The sequence below is a fragment of the Ilyonectria robusta genome (genome assembly GCF_021365365.1).
Source record: "Ilyonectria robusta strain PMI_751 chromosome Unknown BGZ61scaffold_3, whole genome shotgun sequence".
NCBI lineage: Eukaryota > Fungi > Ascomycota > Sordariomycetes > Hypocreales > Nectriaceae > Ilyonectria > Ilyonectria robusta.
Window position 1 is genome coordinate 2,874,908 of NW_025764437.1, and position 17,707 is coordinate 2,892,614.

Genomic DNA, 17,707 nt, shown 5'->3' on the forward strand with positions numbered 1-17,707 from the left:
AAATGAGATTACGAGGCTGAGGTACTTGGGCTTGGCCTCAATTCAGCCCTGTTTTCAGCCGACTCTTACCACTCACTATGTGATTTACCCCGCTTGACGGAACTATCCGTAGATGTGCATGTTCCTTAACTCGAGGCTGTAGCGAAGACCTAGTCAACCATATCCCTTACCTCTGATTGCCAGCGGGAACTACAACAGCAGCATCTTCAACTATAGCCGAGTCGCCACGATTAGCCATATCGAGCCATGTCAGAAATTGCCGGTTTGATCTTTGGTGGCGTCAGCCTCATCGCCCTCTTCCAGACCTGTTTCGATGGCTACGACAAGATCAAGCTTGCTGGGAACTACGGACGGGGCTATGAGCGTATTGTCATCAAGTTCGACCTTTAGGGCGAATCGTTAGGCCTTCATGACGAAAGGCAGACAACCGATGTAATGGTGGCTGAATGCCAGACAGCAATGTGCGCCAACTGGGATAAGGCTAAAGACCTGGTGGGAAACTCCCTCATCACAGTGGAGGAAGTCTTCAAGGATCATACAAGGTTGGAGAAGAAATATGGGCTCAAAGTTAACGAGACCAAGGTCGGTGCATCTTCCAACGCCTCTGAGGGTTTGGCAGTCGTTGCAACCGTCCCAGGGGGTTCGACACGACAGAGCTCATCTCCTGCACTGAACGGACTGCGAGTTGCACTCAGATTTCGATCTCGACGTCGACAGAAACAAGGATCGATCGGTCAAAAATTTACATGGGCGATTTGTGGACGAGAAGAATTCGAGGCTCTGGTCAACGAGCTGGCCTTTACGATCGAGAATCTTGAGAAGGTGTCTGCGCACCTCGGTGTGTTGAACAGCCAAAAGGCGCTCCTCAAACACCAGCTCCGAGAAGTTAGAAACCTGGAGAGTGTTCTGCTTCTGGAAGAAGCTGCGACGTCTCCCACCCCCGACTCTACACAGCATCTAAGTGGAGAGTCTGGACAAAGGGAGACTTCGCATGAGAGTCATAAGTCGACTCCTGAGTACATACGAGCTTTAGCAACTGAGAAGGCACGCCAGATCAACGGCGATGTGGGATTCGAACCTGGCACGCCGTCGAGCTTTGGACGGTACACCGAGCCCACTGCGAGAGATGAAGCAACGCAAATTAATGGAGCAGTCTCAGCTGATGCGCTTCGGATACTTTTCGGGAAGTAATGATACCTTGGATAAATATCCTTAATTTAGTCAGGATAAGTGAAGCCCTATGATCTATCAGTACCGCCACAGACAAGGTTGTGGTGTGTGTTGCGGAGACAAACTAATGCACAGCGATCCTAACTGTCCGGGATGGTCTCGCCTGAAGTGCCATCGGAACGGGTGGAATTACTCCTGGTATATAAGTCTTGCATAAGCTCTGTGGCTGAAATTGGTATTGCACACCGATCCATCAGGCTTATCCATGCCGTGCCATGGGTTCTTTGTATGATTGACAACGCACCAGGCAACTTCTGCATCCACGCCAAGGCTACCTAGCTCCATTACCCATAAGCATTCGTCGAGTGCTCTGACATGGCTTATACCAATCTCACCCGAGAAATACGCTTATGTTCAGCTTACACAGTACAAATACAGTCTCTTTCCATCATATATGTGCGACATCCGCTCTCAAAAAGTGCCTCTCACACTCGGCGACTTCTTCTCAGCTTACATCAACCCCTCTTCACATACCTTTGTACTCAATCCAAAATGACTGTCTCAACTCCCAATGTTACAGACGTCGTGATCGTGGGTGCTGGGCTCTCAGGCTTGCGCGCGGCACTCGAAGTGTATAGAGCCGGCCTGTCGGTGGTGGTTCTCGAGGCCATGGACCGCGTGGGCGGGAAGACGCTGAGTCTGGAATCATCCGCGGGAAACGCCAAGGTCGACCTCGGCGCGGCCTGGATCAATGACACCAACCAAAGCGAGATGTACGCGCTCGCCAAAGAGTTCGGGTTCGAATTGATCCAACAGCGAGTAACGGGCGACGGCCTTGAGCAGCAGCCGGACGGCTCCGTCATCTCATTCCCGCCCGGGTTGCCGGCCGTGATGACGCCCGAGCAGATTAAGATGTTCCAGCAATTCGTCGACGTGATCAAGGGACACATCGAACGATCTCACCCCGAAAGCCCGCATTTGGGTCCCGATGCGGCAATGCTGGACTCGATGACCCTCGAAGCATACGCCGAGAAGTACAGCCCGGGCAGCTTCGGACTCTTCCTTGCCGACAGCTTGGCTATTTGCTTACTCGGCGTGCAAGCAAGAGAGCTCAGCGCCCTGTATATGATCGATTACCTCAAGGCCGGCACGGGGATCGAAAACATGATCTCGGACCGCAAGCATGGAGGCCAGTACTTGCGCAACCGCCAGTGTAAGTGATCGCGATGCACCGTTAGAGCTGGGACTGACACGGCGCGTGTGCAACACGAATAGCAAACCAAACATTCTCCGTCCGTCTTGCTGCCCAGCTTCCAGATAGCGCGATTCATCTGTCCACCCCTGTTACCAAAATCACCCGGCTTCCAGGGCATGGTTGTATGATCCAAACAGCTGGCTCGGGGCCAGTCTTCCAAGCGAAGCGTGTCATAGTATCTGTGCCGACCCCGCTGTACTCTCTGATCACTTTCGAGCCTCCTCTCCCGGCTGCTAAGCAGGCACTGGGTGACAACACCGCTCTTGGATACTACGCCAAGACCATCTTTGTGTTTGACCGCCCCTGGTGGCACGAAGCCGGCCTCAGTGGTATCATGCAGTCGATGGAGGGACCCATCGGCTTTAGTCGAGACACATGCTCCGAGAAAGACAACCAGTACAGTATCACTTGCTTCCTCGTCGGTGACACCGGAAGGGCTTGGTCCAAATGGTCGGCTGTCGAGCGTCGACGGCTTGTGACAGCTCAATTCGATGCAGTCATGGGTTCAACTGCCCGGGCGAAGGGCATCGATGTGCCGCCGCCCATCAACGTCATCGAAAAGGAGTGGGTGAAGGACCCGTGGGCACTCGGAGCACCCTGCCCGGTCATGCTACCGGGTGTACTCACGGCCGACTCAGGCAAAGCCATCCGCTCGCCGGTCGACAATATTCACTTTGTTGGCACCGAGACCTCGCTGGTCTGGAAGGGGTACATGGAAGGCGCCGTGCGATCTGGCGTCCGAGGTGCTAAGGAAGTCATCGATGCTCTGACAGCGCAGATCTGTAGAGATTGAAACGACAATCTTGAATTTTCGTGCATTGGACACCGCAAATGACATTTGAATGGAGATTGACGTGCTTTGGTAACTACAAAGGCCCGGAATAGATTGAATACTCGCAGGTGCAGCCTTTTGTAGTATTGCAAAATATGGGGGTTGTGCCTCTGCCATGATCTCGGTCCAGGCTATCTAATTGTGACATGAAGATCATGAGTTCTCTCACAATGGTCGCCATCCACTTTAACGTCTGCAGTAGTTAACCTGGCTTGTCGAGATGAAGCAGGTCACACTTCTCAGGGTCTGCGTCACTTGTACACGGCATGGTGGTCAGTACCGGCTTGCGCATAGTCAAGCCGTCGATCGTGTATCCAACCGAGGGTGGCCACTAGCCAGTGCCACTTTGCCTCCGTACTAGTGCCAAGGTGTATCAACTGATTCTTCCTTGCACCAGTGAACCCATTATCACATTCTTCAAAGTCCGATGAGTAGTTTATGTTACCTAACTCGACCAAAGACCCATGTGTCTAAGCTGGCAGTCAGTTAGATGTTCACTTTTTGAAATCAGCCGTCTAGGGATACAATCTGAAACCACCGCCATTACTCCAATAGCTGCGTAAATTCATAACCTTCATCAATAATTCAGCGCCACAGATGTCGTCGTCCATAGTCACTTGGGCTCTGGCTCGCAACAACACCATTGCTGTGAAGGCAATTTTCGGTTATCTCCACCCGGCCTTTATTGTTCCTGTGGACTACCAATCTAAATTGGGGCATAACAAGTTGTTGTTTTATTTACCTTGAATATACCACTCAGGAGATCAGTCTCCGGGCCCCTTTGAAATTCTTCGGCTGATAAAAGTTACATATATCATTCAATGGTCTGGTCGGCCCCGGTATCGTCCACCAAACCATCGTCGCGATTCCCGCAGCATCTTTCATTGTCAAAGGCATTCCGAGATCTTCCTGCCAACTGATGAGGTATTTAGCCATTACTCTTGGTCAGGATGGTAAGCCGTCCGGGCCATCACATCATTTTGTGTCCGCTTTTGGCTATTTTATTCTGTCCCCAGAGATTCACCACAAATTTCGGATGAAATTAGCGTTTGATTGTTGCTCGACATTGCAAAATTTTGGATCCAATATAACCAGGTCTACAATTTCGTAAGGCCTGTATTATTAGTCCTCCATGTATAATAAACTTGTGTTGTTATGCAGATCTTCCAAGGGTTACTTTGGGCTCCTTTCGTCTTCGAATTTCTGTTATTATTATCAATGAGCTTCTGATACTCTTTGGATTATTTTAATTCACTATTGTAAGAAGACTCCAAAGTATTTGGCCTTTTTTGGAGACGGTCTGCTATTACCGAAGTATATGCAGTGGCGCACTGATCTATGCTCAAAACTAGAGTGAAATCAACTGCTATTTAGGCACTTACGGGTAAAAAGAAGTTAAAAACGACCGGTTCAATATAGTAGCTACGAAGACAACGTACTTCGTAGTTTTGAAATTATAAGACGGTTTGACGTATCGACATTAGCTGAATCATTAACATATCTAAAACACGGACCAGTGTCTGTCTGATATGCACAAACGGCACATAAACTTAATTCGACCTCCTTAGAGGTGGGTAAGAGGGCCTAGTTCTTAGTTGTGTGGGAGCTTCTCAGGACCAATGGTGTAAGAGCAAAGGCCGTAATGGCACTTATTTGGAGTGTAGATTACGATGCATTCGGAGAACAATACTTACTGGTAGTGTCACGAGACTTGAGAAAACGATGGACAGGCGTCCATGATCCAGTTCGCACCAAAGGTAGCATCAATAATACTAAGGTTACCAACTTCCATAATGACTTTAAAGAGCGTAAGAGGACTTGGCCGGAGGACGCGCACTTGTGACAATCTTGTGACAATCTTGTCACCTGTACGCTCAATATGGCGGCGGAAGAGGGAAGTGGGTTTGTATCCTCAAGCGGGATCTGCAATGCGGCGAGGCAGTGCAGAGAGCAGTCACGCGGCATGGATCAGGGAGAGGAGAGTTTAGATGTGTAGCACATTCCCTGTTCAGTCCTCAACGTCGGTGGACCCTCTGGCTCATGGCAATGATCTGGACACAGTTAATTCACCAAACAACGTGTTTTACGGCGCTGTACAAGACGAGACTTAACAAACCCTGACTGGAGGGTCCTGCAGTGTGTCTCGAGGTAATCAAATTGTCCTGGAACGGGATGGGTACGGAAACGGCGGCACTCATCAGGGGAGGCGCAGCCCATGCCGGAAGTATCAAACTGGACTTGGGAGGAGAAAACAAGTGGCGAGATTCAGGATCATAGCCTATAGGGACGCTCGATCAAATATGACATCTAGACAGTCACGAAAGACGCTAACTTTCAAAAAGGCTCCTTACGCGCGTGATCTCCAAAGTTGATAGAGATAAGGCAAGCTTAGTGCTGTTGAGGTAATTGTATAGACGACTTTCGCAGTAAACTCTTGGGTCGCGGACCGACCACCCGGGCTAAAATGATGCGACTGAGGAGTACAGAGATAACGATGTGTCTCCGGCCATTGTTCATCCATACAAATGGGTTTGTGCTAAGCTAAAAACCCAACATCCTGTGGATCAGGGTGTGAGGTATGATAGGATTTATTGTCAAGCTGGGAACAAGAGACGCGAGATGACTTCGGGGAAAATCTAGTACAGGGTCGAGGATTTGTGGATGGAACCTAAATCAACCAGGGCTTACCAAAACGTCAGAGGTTACTCATTCATGCGTTTCATGATTCTTCAACCATGGACTAAAACATCTGTGCTACCCTGCGGGGAAGAACGCCTCACCTGCGCGGTAAATGACCATGTCACCTTTCGTAGGAAGTGTTGGGGAGCTTCTTTCGGAGCAATAAAGACGTTCAACCCACTCAGTGCCCTGTTAGCTCCGACGCGAGGAGAGGAGAACACTGGCGCTCTGTCTTGGACAGGAAGTTAGACGCGGCACCGTGGAACAGGGACGCTCGTGTGTGAGGTTACAGTGCAGTATCTCCTGTAATACCAACCAGGTAGTGGCCGACTAGAGCGACCAATGGGTTGGGACGGAAATCTGTTGTCGCGGCCTATGACGTGCGACCGGGGCCGGGAAGCGGCAGGTCGGTCGGGGAGGAGAAGCGCCAGCAGGGCAGTGTCCAATGCTATCAATTTCGGAGGTGATTTATGCCGTTCCGTCCGCCTGATGAGGTTGGTGAGTGTGTGACCGGCGTGGAGCCCTTGGTGACTCTCAGTGGGGATGGCGCCATGGTGGATTCCGGGTTGGAACTCGTTGGAGTTGCTGGAAATTGGACTCTGCCGTTGAGCCGCCAAACTCGAACCCCCGGTCTCCAGCCCAGCCAGATCAGCTCAGTCCGTGACCCCGCCATTCGGCCGTCGGCGCACGAGGCGAGGTCGCGCGGAACGGGGACCGGGTGCCGGAACCTTGGGTGATAACCTTGTTCACCGTCTGGAGCTTGGAGGCGGCAGCAATTGTCAGCAGGAACCAACGGTAATTGACCGAAGCTCGTGGGAAGAGGAAAATGCCGCATATTCGACAATTTCTCTGTCCAATCCTGAACGCCTCGTGACACCCAGCCAGCGGTACGGCTGGGTGTGCGAGCGACAACGGATTCAAGCTTCAGGGCCATCTAGAGTGCAAGTGGTGTGTGGGGTAATTGGTCGGTCCGCGCCCATTTTTCTCGAATCTCCGGTCGACAGGCGTGGGTCAGGACATGTCTCATCGGCGCGAGGCTCATCTCATGGTCCACGAACGCAGCATCCGACGCGGAGGCGGGCAGCGGGACGACACCCCACTATCCTCCCTGGACCCCGGGACAATGGATCGAAATTGCTTCGACACGTCGGTCTGCTGGTAGCGGAGGGCGTCGATCATGGCCAGGTTGGGGGATGACAGCAACCACAGCTGGCAACCGGTGAGCTTCTTTGCGTTGTCCGTGGGATTTGACAGGGCGAGGAAGCAGGGAAAGGGTGAGTGACATGTGCGGATGACCAGCACGGGGCCAGGGTTTCTTTTGCCCGGGTGGTTGACTTGTTGTCGATACTATGTAGGCCTTGTCCATATGGCCTCACCTTGCAAGCCTGCACTAGATATGCTTGGCAGCGATGGAAGCAATAGGAGGTGGAATGAAGCCTAGCGATTGGCCATCGTGGAACCGAGGCACTCAGTCAACGTCTGTTCGAAGACTGAGTGACAGATGATGGGATTGATCCATCTACCGGCGGGAAGCGCTGGTATCCGGGGGACAGAGGACGGAAGATAGAAAAGCGCTTGCGAGTACATCGATCGCTTGCTAATCTAAGGAATGCAATGCACAATCAAGACTACTTATCTTGATGGAGAAAAATGGAGTTGTGAGCACCCCAAGTGGAGGTTGGCGCAAGGAGCCGCCTGACTCAATGCAGACAAAGATACTTCGTGCAGACGTTTGAACTGAAGGCAGGTGTCTTCTTAGGGACAGTACCTACCTAGTTACCCGCCTTACATACCTAACTTAGGTAGGTACGGAAGAACTCCGCGGCAAGAGCTTACTGTGCACCAGACACCGGTGTTAGGTAATTCGGACGGCAGGTACTCCGTCTCTTCTACTACGTTGTATGGCCCGTAGGTGGCAGGTGCAGCTTGCCAACCCTGGATAGGTACCTACCGACCTAGGCAGTGGGTTTCGACTGTGCCGTGCCAGTAAGGTCAACGACTACACTCCGTTCCCCGTACCAAGACCGCACACAGTCGAGATCCCGACCACGACCATGCAACCAACCTGGTTTGCAAACATCATACTTTCATCACTTTGGGCAGTGTCTTCAAATCGGTACCTCACATGGCCCCGTTTCCTTACCCCACGCCTCCTCTAGTTTTGAAGTACTACGGTACTTATTCCTCCGACGCAGCGGCTTCCCGAACTACGATGCCGTCGTAGCACATCAGTTCCCTCTGTCCATGCCTCGGTGCCTTGCGGCAGGCATTAGTCCGGGGCTAACGAAGGGCGGGTTGCGCTAGCGAACCGGCACTCTCCCGCGTGATAGTCAAATAAAAAAACAAAAGGTCGCGTTGCCATCCAGGGGAGCGATTCGGACGCGGCGGAAGACGGGAGGTGGGAGGCGGGAGACGACAGACGAGCAGCGGGAGGCGACAGACGAGCGGCGGGAGACGAGCGGCGGGAGACGAGAACGTGCGGCGGGCAACAAGCCGAATCAAAGGCAGGCGTGGTGCCGGGGTGGTGGTAACTGACGACAGACCGGTGAGGGACTGACTGGTGAGGTGAGATATACTCGCCTCCTGACTGCCACTCTTCTCCTTCCGACCAGGTTCAGAGGGAAGGCCTGGAAGCACCCTGTCGCGTGGCACTGGCATGGCACTGACTTGATAGAAGCTGTTAACAGGGGGGGGCCCTTGGATGCTTGGGGTCCATTTGAATCGCCGCTTTGGGGCGTTTGGGGGAATTGGAGTGGGGGAGACGGATTCTGGGCTTTGGATTCTCTGGGTTCCGACTCCAGAACCCCCGAGAGCAACTCGATAATGGGGAAGGAGAAACAAACAACCAGGTACGTACTGTGAAGTTAGTACTGGGTTGCTAGGTTAATGTTTCCAGCAGACAGCGTCGGGACTAGCTAGACCCATGTCCCATGCCCAATGATGCAACCGCCCCTCCTTTTCCGTCGCTGCCCTTGCTGGCGCGTCTTGGGACACCTCAGTTCGACCCTTGGTGTCTCTTTGGAGCGGCCTTTGTCACTCTGTGTGGCCCTGAGCGACCCTCTTGGTGCGCTTTTGGTGTACTTTTGTACTTTCGGTGGCGGGCTGGACGTCCTGGACCTCTTTTTTCCTTTTCCCTCAGTGGACTCTGGCCCAGCATACGACGTCATGCACCACCAATAAATCGGCACCCCATCGACTACCATTGCCTGCTATGGGCTAGTACCGCGCTGTCCTGTCCCTACCAGATGAGATGACAGCCAGACTCCTCATCCTAATCCCAAATGCCAATCCCAAATGCCCACTCCTCGCTCCCCCCCAAAACGACGGTGGCCGGGGGAGTCGAGTGAGGGTTTCCCCCGCCCCCGTTGTCCGCTTTCCCGTCGCTCTCCTCGCTTCTTTCCTCTCTCTTTCACTGTCTCATCTTTGGTGGAACCGGTTTTCTCACGTCTCAGCCCAACCCCGCGCCTTGCTGCAGCCTCACAGCTCCCACTCCCACTCCCACTCCCCACGGTTGCCGTTTTCTGCACATTCCTGGCGGCTTGTGCTTCTCACGCTAGAAGCAGCCACTGTCGTCAGTCGTACCCAGCGGAGCCCATCCTCGGGATCTCCCGCCAAGCTCTCACACCCTCACGACACTCACGACCCTCACAACTGGTCGACTGGACGCTTGCTGAAGCCACGCCTCGTCGTCGCACACGCTCGCGCCCTCACACGCAGCACACGCCCGAGGCCGGACGCCCTCCCTCACCCTCACCCGCCGCTGCTCCGTCTTGCGCCACACACGCGATCAAGGAGGAAAGAGACAAGATCAGGCTTGCGCCGGAAACGACAACTGCAACCTCCCTTCGCCCTCTCCATCCACCCACCGTCCGTACCTACCCATCGTCTTGGGGACGCTCCCCATTGTTGCATCGACAAACCCACTAACAGGTGAGGACCCATCCCAACCCCTCCTCGCTCCTCGCAGTTCCTATGTCGTTGCTCTGCTCGTCGTCCTGCCCGTCTCCTGGCTGCCCACCCTGGCCTGGTGCAGCTATTCGCTGTACATAGTTGACGGCACACCATCTCCGACGTCTCCGACTTCTCCGTCTTGGCTAGGAACTCAGATGCCGCATCTGCTCCGGCGTACGCCTCACGGCTTCTCTTTCGTCTCCCTCTTTCTCTTTCTGCACTGCACGTCCGCCTCCACCTCTTCCTCCACATACATCCATCCCACATTTCACATCCCATATCCATCCGCCTCGACAGTTGTACCTGTACCACCAGCCCACTCCCGCCCACGCTCCCACGCTCCCACGCTCCGTGGGTCCACGGCCCACGGCCCAAGGACGGTCCACCAACGTGTGCGGTCAAAGGCAATGGCCCATGGCTTCTCGTGCAGACGCAGCCCTGCATCAGCTCAGCGAGCTACTACGTACCTGACCAAGCTCGACGCTCAATGACCCCACCTGCGCCGGGCTAGCTAGGCTTCCTACCGGAGCTTAGGTGTGCTGCGCTCTGCTGTCCTATCCTGTGCTTCGCTCGTCGGGACTGAATGGGACTGAATGGGACTGACGGGGACTGACCCCTCCGCATCATTCATTGCCCCTCACTCATGACTTGACTGCCCACATATTGGTCGCCGAAGTCTTTCCCTGCTACCACGTATTACCCTTATACCCTTACCTACTACCGACATCACTCAACACCACCACCACCACCACTACCACACCCACACCCACACCCATTGAGACGGGAAACAGGCGAAAAAAAATACGTCCCAAACGCACCAGACGCGCCAGATTCACCCAACCCCTACCACGTACTACGTACCTACGAGATCTGACCAAGGGTCTGTTGCTGATTGCCTCCCCGCCACCAGCCAGCCAGCAAAGTCACTTTCCTTCACTCAAAGCCGGCCGTGTCGTCATTTTTCTGCATCTCCTCGTTTCACCGTGGTTCATCCATCCCATCCATCTCCCCAGCACCTGCATCGCCCTCCTTCCTGTGACACCCCCCAAGGTACGGGACATACCTATCTCAGGTACTAAGCCGCCCCCGTCTCCGTTTCCTTGCTTGCTCTCCCGCCTGCAGCCCGGGCTGCCGACGGCCTGTCAAAGCTCAGCGCCTTGCTGTGTCTCTGAAGCAACTCGCCAGCCACTTAGCGGCGTTCCCTCTCCACTACGCCCAAGCCTCCTCGTCCCTCCCAACGACAGCTCCCACTTTCGGCGTCCACCGCCAGCTCTCACACTCTCACTCTCCTGGCCCGTTGACCTCTCCTCTCCAGATCCTAGCTGCCTCTGCATTCTGTTGTCAACGCGTCCTAACTCAATCCCAGCCTCCACGTCCTGTCCACTCACACCTCGTCCTCTGCTCTACCGGCCCAGGACTGGTCTCATTGCCGCAACCAACACCGCTTCTCTCCCCCTTTACCCGCATCCAAATTGCCCCTCCCATCCGCCCTAGGATCAACGCTGCGATAGCCACTTTCCGACACCGCCAACATGTCACCAGCAGAGGATAAGGTGCGTCAAACCACTTGCTAGATCGAGGCCGATGAACGCCACTAACCAGCTTCCTTCCCCATCAGTCCACCAGCGAGTCTGTCGACCTTAGTACGGTTGACGGCATCGACATGAACACATTTAGCCAGATCCTTGAAATGGATGACCCAGGCGACCACGAGTTCAGTTATGGCATCGTCTTTGACTTTTTCACCCAGGTGGAAGAGACATTCAAATCGATGGATAAACATTTGTAAGTCGATCAGACTCCCTAGTCTGTCGGGCCTCGTGTCTGCGCTCTTGCCCTCCACCCTCACTGTTGGCTATAGCACGTACTGGCCCGTATGGGACGCATGGCTAACCTGTACCCCTTTGCAACCTGCCAGGGAGGAAAAGGACCTTTACAACCTGTACACACTTGGCCATTTCCTGAAGGGTTCATCAGCAACGTTGGGCCTCACCAAGGTCAGAGATGGATGTGAAAAGATTCAACGATACGGCAAGAAGGAGAACCTTGACGGGTCACCTGAGGAAAACGAACAAATCTGCCTAGAGCGCATCGAAGAAGCACTCAAGGCTGTCAAGACGGACTATGCCGAGATCGAGACAGTCCTGCGAAAGTACTACAAGGACGAAGAGTAGCCTCTTTCACGACTGTTACGACCTACGACAATGATTGAGCCACAGGGGTTCGCGACCACAACTTCAATGACCACTTCTAGGACTGGTTCGCGGCAAACGACGCCGGGGAACCCCTACCGCCCTCACTCGCCCGTGCCCTCACACGGCTAATGATTTTCCAATACTACATACCCTATCGGTTTCGTACTTGTCTTGAGAGAGAGAGCAGAAGGAACAGAAAAAAATACTCGAAAGGATCGAGGAAGATACCCTTGATCTCCACCCGTGGGGATGAAGCTCGAAGACGGTTTGGATGAATCGACGATCGAGCAGGAGTCGCAACATGCGACTCAGGAGACGACCCAGGCGCAGCCGACATTGATTGAATTGACAGCTTTTTGATAAATTCCCTCGGCTTGGGCTGGCTTTGCCAAGTATAGCTATCAACAGAATCCAACCGATGTTCGGACATGCTCATTGTGGGCATGCCGTGGCCACGCGCTCCTTGGCCTAGCCCCCGAGTCGCTCATCGCCGTGATGACGTATGTGTGCGACGCTGTCTTTGGCACGCAGTGAATGCATTTCGTTTGTCCATTTGCGAGTGGCTTACCAACTTCCATTCGGTCCGCTCCCGTATGACAAGCGATCGAGGTGTTACCGAAGTGCGAGCATCATTTCGAACATGACCAAAAAGTACCATGTGGACAGGTAGTACATCTAAGCACGGCGTCCAACCAACATGACTAGGATCGAATGCGATTTAGTCTCGCATTTTACACGGTTCAGTATCTCAGACAATGCCCAGGACCAGCTTACATGCGAAAGCCGTTGGTGGGGTAAGAGGTCACCAATAAGGATATTGCGCGCTTTGCCTGAATCTGGCCAAGGCAACAACACAACGACTTGTCATCATCAACCTGACTTCCGACGGGTTGCTGTGGAACTGTAATACGAGGAGTGCGGACCCCTAACTAACAACTCCTTCACTTCTCAGGTATGTTGAGACTTCTCTTCGCTCTATCCACCCCACCCGAGTTGTCCGCTCCTCCGCTCTGCCGCTCCGCGTTGAGGACATGACGCAAGCCGCCACTGGATGCAAGAGGTCCCGAGAGACGCAGGAGGAGACGCAGGGGACGACGCCACTGGCCTAGCGGGTGGTCATTGAGGCACATAGCCGCTCTCAACGCGGCTGGTGGCAACCCGTGTTACACGTACCAGGCCGTTCTCAAGAGATAGGGTCCTTGGCTGCTGCCACAGTCACGCTCCACTAACCCCATGCGTCTGCACCTTGCTCACACCTCCTTCAACTGCAGGAAATTTGTGACAGATCGCACAGAGCCGAGCTCTTCAACAGGTGGTGTGAGAGATCCAACACGTCGGGACGGTGGCGAAAGTACCCTAGCCTCTGCGACACCACAGCGGGAAATCTGAATACGACCTCCCACCGACGGAAAGGCACAGCCCCGTGGCAAAAGATTTTGAGGAAACATGCCGCCTAAGCCGTCGCCGACGCACTTCCTGTGCGTGCCGCTCGCCGGTGCGCAGCTGGCCAGGAGCCTATCGTTGTTCCGGGAGGATGTCACCAGCGTCATGAGCTTCGCCGTGCCGCAGGAGGCTGTCCGGCCACTGGGCACGCTGCATCTCACGCTAGGGGTTATGAGTTTGAAGGAGGACGGCGTTGAGCAGGCGTCCGAGTTGCTAAGAAGCCTACGACCCAGGGAGATGCTTGCCAAGATTAGGGCGTCAGTTCCATTGACTTCGACAGCTCAGGCGGGAAAGCTGGCTAACCAAGGTGAGGCAACGTCTGGAGATGGAGGTCTCTTTATCACTCTGCAGGGACTACAGGCGATGGAGAGTCCCTTAAAGACATCCGTCTTGTACGCACCTCCGGTTGACAATGATGGCATCCTCTACCGCTTTTGTCAGCAACTTAAGACGACGTTCCAGGAAGCTGGCCTCATGATGGAAGGGAACAGACCGCTTCTCCTGCACGCCAGCATCATCAACACCATCCACGTCAAAGCCGCGCGGGGAGGCGGACGACGTCGCGAGAAGCTGACACTCGACGCGCGGGACATTATCAGCCGGTACGACGACTACGTCTGGATCGAGGACATGCCCGTGGAGCGGGTGACCTTGTGCCGTATGGGCGCGAAGAAAATCGAGGGCTCAGAGGATGACGAGGCCTACGAGGTGGAGGCCGAGGTTGCGCTTTAGATGCGTGCTGCAGCCTGCACAGTGGGGATCTCGTGCTTGGTCATGAAGCGCTGGGCTGGATTACGTGTTGAATGAGGGGATTTCGACGTTTTGCGTTTCTAGGTAGACGTTTGAGAGCGATGCCGTGGCGAAGAAGGCTAGGCATCGGTTTAGAGAGCTTACATGATGATGGATGCCGCGTCAGGCGGTGGGCTAGGCGCTAGGTACGGGGCTGTGTATAGATTTCTGCTCGGCATGACCACTTTTAGGAGCTGGTTTCCAGTTCTAGAGGCGGATGAGATGGGGACTATGGAGAAGAAGAAGTAGATGCGAGAACGTTGAGTTTCTTTTGGGGTATCTGCTTGGTTGATCCATGAAAGAAGTGTAATAGACGAGGGCTGTGGTGGCTATCCCCCACCTTCTGGTTTAAGGATAGGAACAAAACGATTCTAGCACATGGTTCGTCTGTACTACCTCGTATGAAGCTTTCTCTCTTGAAATATTCCTCGGGGTTATTCACGGCTCAATCATGTCCATGAACCCGATTAAAGGCATGACGTGACTTGCGTGACGGTGTGGTCGTCCCATTGTTATTGTAGCTGCCTGTGCCACATCCGCTCCACCAAGAGTCCCACTGCATAATCGAAATACTATATTTCCGCTCCTTCCGTGAATAGCTTCCTCCCGCAGAAATGAGATTGCTTTCGTTCATGTATCATGCGTCGACGTCCGAGTTGATTTCGAGATTAATTGCTGTTTCCATGACCAGCCAGCCAATCAGGCGCCATCCCGCTACAGCCTGCTGGAGATGACAGTGGGCGACGGGGGGATCGGACCCCGCTGCGGCCCCTAATCCCCCTGGAACCCCGCGGCCTGAGAGCGCTACAAGGGAGCCTAGACGTCAGTCCGGCGTGGACCGCCTCCGTGACTCCAGGCACCGAGATAGCTTAGTTAAGGGCGGGCCGTGGTTTGTCACCTTACAAGCACCGCCTCAACGGGCATATTCCAACTCCCTCCCTCTGACCAGTTGAAGCAACCTGTCATCCGCCGAACATTGCCTCATTGTATAGTCTGGGTCTCGCTCGTCCTGGCCATCTGCTTCTAGACTGCGTGCTTGATGCCAGCCACCATGCCGCACCAGCATCGTCTGGCCTCTGACCCCGCCACAGCCACGACTTGACGATCCCTCCGCAACCGCAGAAGACAGAACGACGACCACAACGACACGACCTCACAGGAACGAAGACGCACACAACTATGAACACCTCCGAGAAACGCCGCCCCGTAGCGGGCAGCGGCTCCGGGTCCCCCTTGCGCTCCGGCGCCTCCTCCAACCCCAACCGCAACAGCATGCCGGCGCCACCGCCCCGGGCCGCCATGATCACAAACGCCGTGTCCAGCGCCGAGGAGCCGCACGAGGGCGGCGTGCCCCTGACGGACCGCAAGGACAAGGACCGGCCCGACTCGCGCACCGGCAGCATCAAGGACAAGGACCGCGACAAGGAGCGCAAGGAGAAGGAGCGGCGCGAGCGGCGGGACAAGAAGGACAAGGACCGCGAGCGCGAGCGCGAGGCGGCCATCCGCGAAAAGGACGAGCGCATCGAGTACCTGGAGAACGAGATGACCATCATGGAGCGCGAGTTCCACCGCGAGCTCGACAAGCTCAGCCAGAACGAGAGCGAGACGGCCACCTTCTGGCAGGCCAAGCACAGCGCCCTCAACCAGCAGTTCCTGCGCACCGACACGGAGCTGCGGCTGATCCGCGCCGAGGTCGAGGTGCGCGAGGGCGAGCGCGAGGAGCTGCGCGAGGGCTGGGCCGTGCTGCGCCGCGAGCTCAAGGAGCGCGACGACGAGATCCGCGGCCTGAGGGGCCAGGTCCGCGGGCTCAAGGAGTGGGTGAGCAGCAGCACCCGCACCGAGGGCCAGACGTGCGACGAGACGTTTGGCGACGGCATGACGCGGCTTGGGAACGGCCTGCAGAACTGGGTTATTGTTAACTTCCGCAAGGCCAAGCTGAGTGAGTGCATATCCGCCGCGGGTGCTCTTGTTTTGGCACGGGAGCATTGAACTGACGTGTCTGGCAGATCTGGAGAACTTAGACGAAGCAACATTGGCAGAACTAAACGAATTGGTCCCTATGTATGAAGAGCTCATTCACACAGCAAAGGTGCACCTCCTCCAATGCATCGTGTCCAGGATCCTGGTCGACATGGTCTTCGACTCCTACTACGTCGGACTATCAGACGAGCAAGAGCAGCACTTCCGCCAGGTGGAAAAGCTCCTCTCATCCTTTGGTTCGCCGCCCCTGATCCCCCTCTCTCTCGCGAATCTCCCTTGCTCACCCTCCGCGATCCAGCCGCCTCCGACGAGCCCGTCAACCAATGGCGCTCCTCAACCCTCACCATCCTCCGCCGCGACGCCCCCGAGCAGCTCGCCGCCGCCGCCGCCGCCCTCTCCGAAGCGGCCCTCACGCGCATCACGCGCCTCCTCGACGCCCTCGCCGGCACCTCGCCCTCCGACGCGCGCGACTCGGGCCTCCGCGTGCTCGTCAACAACTCCATCGAGCTCGCGCGCCTGCTCGTCGTCCAGCGCGCCGTGCTGCGCATCCACATGCCCGCCATCCTGCCGCACCAGCGCGTCATGTTCGAGCCCGAGACCATGGAGGACCTGGGCGGCGAGGACGAGGAGGCGCTGGCGACGCGCGAGATATGCTGCGTTGCGTTTCCCGGCGTCATCAAGCACGGCGACGAAAACGGCGGCCACCTGCAATACCGCAATGTCATCGTCAAGGCGAGGGTGTTGTGCAGTCCTGAATAACGGCATCCATAATCCACGAGAGCATGGCGCGGATATTGCCGTCTACTCTGGCCATTGAAATTATTATCCAAAAGACCATTGACAATAGCGACCCGAGGGAGAAACCCTCCCAATCAATACTTAACCGGCGTCTTGAGCGGCGCCATATAGAGAAATCAACAGCTTCTCATTACGAAATACCCCATCGCCTGGTTTGAAAGCTTCAGCCCTCGGTCGGGTCTCCAGTGTTTCCTTCTGCAATTCGGACGAGCCATTCCTGAATGTTGCAGGATGCGGAACACGTGCACGGCCGAGATAGAGGCTGGAACCGGACTGATGGCACATGTTTATGACACAATGTCTTATTTAGATACCAAGAATATGAGAATTTGAAGCGCTGTATTTAGCTACAGGCAGAAGATGGTAGGGCTGAGATCCAAAAGAACCGGGCCAGTGGACTGGGTACAGATGTACCCAAGCAGGGCAGCATCGAATGGACATCAGCGAACAGAGAAGTAGGTAGACAATCGGATTCAAGGCCGAAAAGCGCCGGCTCCGACGGAAGGCCGAATGCAAACAATAAACATCACTCATGCGAATACAACCCTCAGGCCGATCGCCCTGCAGTGCTTCCACACAGTGCATCCATCCACACAAGCTACCTCCCTTGCATGG

General features: G+C 55.0%; 6 protein-coding genes across 6 annotated transcripts; all 6 read left to right on the forward strand.

Annotated features, from left to right (window-relative positions):
• Positions 1-246: 246 nt before the first annotated feature.
• On the forward strand, positions 247-1,191 carry BGZ61DRAFT_528465 (uncharacterized protein; the record flags this gene model as incomplete). Its single annotated transcript, XM_046253260.1, has 2 exons — positions 247-364; positions 458-1,191. The coding sequence occupies 2 exons, from the start codon at positions 247-249 to the stop codon at positions 1,189-1,191; spliced, it is 852 nt and encodes a 283-aa protein (XP_046110049.1).
• Positions 1,192-1,722: 531 nt separating this feature from the next.
• Positions 1,723-3,218, forward strand: BGZ61DRAFT_343036 (uncharacterized protein; the record flags this gene model as incomplete). The annotated part of the gene is made up of 2 exons (XM_046239557.1): positions 1,723-2,383; positions 2,446-3,218. 2 exons carry the CDS (start codon positions 1,723-1,725, stop codon positions 3,216-3,218), a joined length of 1,434 nt encoding a protein of 477 aa, XP_046110050.1.
• Positions 3,219-9,186: 5,968 nt separating this feature from the next.
• On the forward strand, positions 9,187-10,398 carry BGZ61DRAFT_473869 (uncharacterized protein; the record flags this gene model as incomplete). Its single annotated transcript, XM_046248511.1, has 2 exons — positions 9,187-9,866; positions 10,035-10,398. The coding sequence occupies 2 exons, from the start codon at positions 9,187-9,189 to the stop codon at positions 10,396-10,398; spliced, it is 1,044 nt and encodes a 347-aa protein (XP_046110051.1).
• A 922-nt stretch (positions 10,399-11,320) lies between these two features.
• Positions 11,321-12,147, forward strand: BGZ61DRAFT_137414 (putative histidine phosphotransferase HPT1p). The gene is made up of 3 exons (XM_046237247.1): positions 11,321-11,440; positions 11,506-11,672; positions 11,806-12,147. The coding sequence occupies exons 1-3, from the start codon at positions 11,420-11,422 to the stop codon at positions 12,059-12,061; spliced, it is 444 nt and encodes a 147-aa protein (XP_046110052.1). The 5' UTR covers positions 11,321-11,419; the 3' UTR covers positions 12,062-12,147.
• A 1,381-nt stretch (positions 12,148-13,528) lies between these two features.
• Positions 13,529-14,257, forward strand: BGZ61DRAFT_473871 (kinase A anchor protein; the record flags this gene model as incomplete). The annotated part of the gene is made up of 1 exon (XM_046248512.1): positions 13,529-14,257. One exon carries the CDS (start codon positions 13,529-13,531, stop codon positions 14,255-14,257), a length of 729 nt encoding a protein of 242 aa, XP_046110053.1.
• An 889-nt stretch (positions 14,258-15,146) lies between these two features.
• On the forward strand, positions 15,147-17,315 carry BGZ61DRAFT_383128 (uncharacterized protein). The gene is made up of 3 exons (XM_046242680.1): positions 15,147-16,253; positions 16,321-16,530; positions 16,593-17,315. Exons 1-3 carry the CDS (start codon positions 15,494-15,496, stop codon positions 17,051-17,053), a joined length of 1,431 nt encoding a protein of 476 aa, XP_046110054.1. The 5' UTR covers positions 15,147-15,493; the 3' UTR covers positions 17,054-17,315.
• The last annotated feature ends 392 nt before the right edge of the window (positions 17,316-17,707 follow it).

Excerpts from the sequence above, each read along its gene's own strand:
- BGZ61DRAFT_137414 (XM_046237247.1), top strand. The coding sequence starts at position 11,420 with ATGTCACCAGCAGAGGATAAG. Across the intron at positions 11,441-11,505 it reads TGTCACCAGCAGAGGATAAG|TCCACCAGCGAGTCTGTCGA; the intron begins GTGCGTCAAACC and ends CTTCCCCATCAG. Across the intron at positions 11,673-11,805 it reads AAATCGATGGATAAACATTT|GGAGGAAAAGGACCTTTACA; the intron begins GTAAGTCGATCA and ends GCAACCTGCCAG.
- BGZ61DRAFT_383128 (XM_046242680.1), top strand. The coding sequence starts at position 15,494 with ATGAACACCTCCGAGAAACGCCGCCCCGTAGCGGGCAGCGGCTCCGGG. Across the intron at positions 16,254-16,320 it reads CTTCCGCAAGGCCAAGCTGA|ATCTGGAGAACTTAGACGAA; the intron begins GTGAGTGCATAT and ends CGTGTCTGGCAG. Across the intron at positions 16,531-16,592 it reads AAAGCTCCTCTCATCCTTTG|CCGCCTCCGACGAGCCCGTC; the intron begins GTTCGCCGCCCC and ends TCCGCGATCCAG.